The sequence below is a fragment of the Quercus robur genome, chromosome 10 (genome assembly GCF_932294415.1).
Source record: "Quercus robur chromosome 10, dhQueRobu3.1, whole genome shotgun sequence".
NCBI classification, from domain to species: Eukaryota; Viridiplantae; Streptophyta; class Magnoliopsida; order Fagales; family Fagaceae; genus Quercus; species Quercus robur.
The window spans coordinates 31,327,945-31,329,490 of NC_065543.1; the positions used below are offsets into that span (position 1 = coordinate 31,327,945).

Here is a 1,546-nt window from a genome sequence, read left to right on the forward strand (position 1 = left end):
AGACAATTAGTATACCAACAAAAAGAGTAGACAATTAAAAGTTATTATTATTTATACTTATTGAAAATGTATTCCCCTGTCAAATATATATATATATATATATATATAGACAAATGATTAATGTATATATGTGTGTGTACGTGCGTACGTACGTTATTATCCATATATATGAGCAAAATGAGTGGTAAAGATCATGAAAATTTGACAACTAATTAATTTTGATTGTATCTATTATCAAAATTTTATTATGAAAATCAAATTCATTCTTGGTTTTTTATTTTTAATGATTACATTAGTTGGTTTATATAATATACATGTTTAAATTATTCAAGAAATATTTTAAAAAAATTGCATACCAAACACCAGAAAACATTCTTAAACTCATTTTGAAGATCATTACCAAACACTGGAAAGTGAGACAGTTTTCTAAAAAATGCTCTTTGAAAAATGAATCATTTTCTAAAAAACGTTAATGTTGAAACAAACAGTACGAAAATAGTTTTTTATTTTTTATTTGGATAAAAGCTAAAAACTACTGTAATATTTTTTAGCAACTTAACTGTCTCTAAATCAAAGTCCAAAAACCCATTTACAATTCACTCTATTTCTGAAAAACGTGAGAAGATAACAGTCGCATCTGATCGGTAACAAAAGCAATGGAGGTCCGCAGAGAGAACCGCAACATTCACGACAACCAGCGCCGCCGGTTGGCCAAACAGTTCGAACTGAAGCGCAACCTGTTCAAGGCTTTCCTCAGAGACCCAGAAATTCCACCGGAGTTGAGAGAACAACAACAGTACAAGCTAGCCAAGTTGCCTCGAAACAGCTCCTTCACTCGCCTCAGGAACCGGTGCATCTTCACTGGCCGATCTCGTGGTGTGTACCAGGTCTTCCGTATGTCTCGTATTGTGTTTCGTGAACTTGCTTCCAAAGGTGCGCTTGCTGGCATTAAGAAAGCTTCTTGGTAGACAAAATATGTTTTAAGTTTTTGGGTTTTGTTCTGTTAGATTGAAAAATAAAATTTATTTGGGCGTTTTTTGAACTGAAATGCCTTTTTATGTTGATTTCTCAGATGGGATTTTTTGCTTTTTTTTTTTTAAATGGATATGAGTTTTTGTTGTTTACAACTTGACATGGAATCAAAGGAAATGTGCTCATTGGAAAATTGTTAGTAGTATACTGAATTTGATGCTGATATGAATTAAATTGTGTAACTATTATTGTTTTACGAGGTGGGAATGTTGGATTATTATGTGTTGTTATTGTTGTTGTTGAAGGTTTTATGAGGGTGATTGGAAAGTGGTGATTTTGGACGGGTTTTTTTTAAGTTTTGGGTTCTGTATAGATTGAAAATAAAATAAATTTGGGTGTTTTTTAGAATTAAAAGCCTTTTTTATGTTTTGCTTATGTTGATTTCTCACTTGGGATTTTTGTTTTTGAATATGGGCTATTTTTGGAATGGATGCTGTTTGGAATTTTAGTAGCACATTGGATTTGATGTTAATAAGAATTGAATTGAATTGTGGAAACATTGATTATGAGGTGG

General features: G+C 31.6%; 1 protein-coding gene across 1 annotated transcript; it reads left to right on the forward strand.

Annotated features, from left to right (window-relative positions):
- The first annotated feature begins 553 nt into the window (after positions 1-553).
- Positions 554-1,165, forward strand: LOC126702881 (ribosomal protein S14, mitochondrial-like). The gene has a single exon (XM_050401745.1). It carries the CDS (start codon positions 657-659, stop codon positions 966-968), a length of 312 nt encoding a protein of 103 aa, XP_050257702.1. The 5' UTR covers positions 554-656; the 3' UTR covers positions 969-1,165.
- The last annotated feature ends 381 nt before the right edge of the window (positions 1,166-1,546 follow it).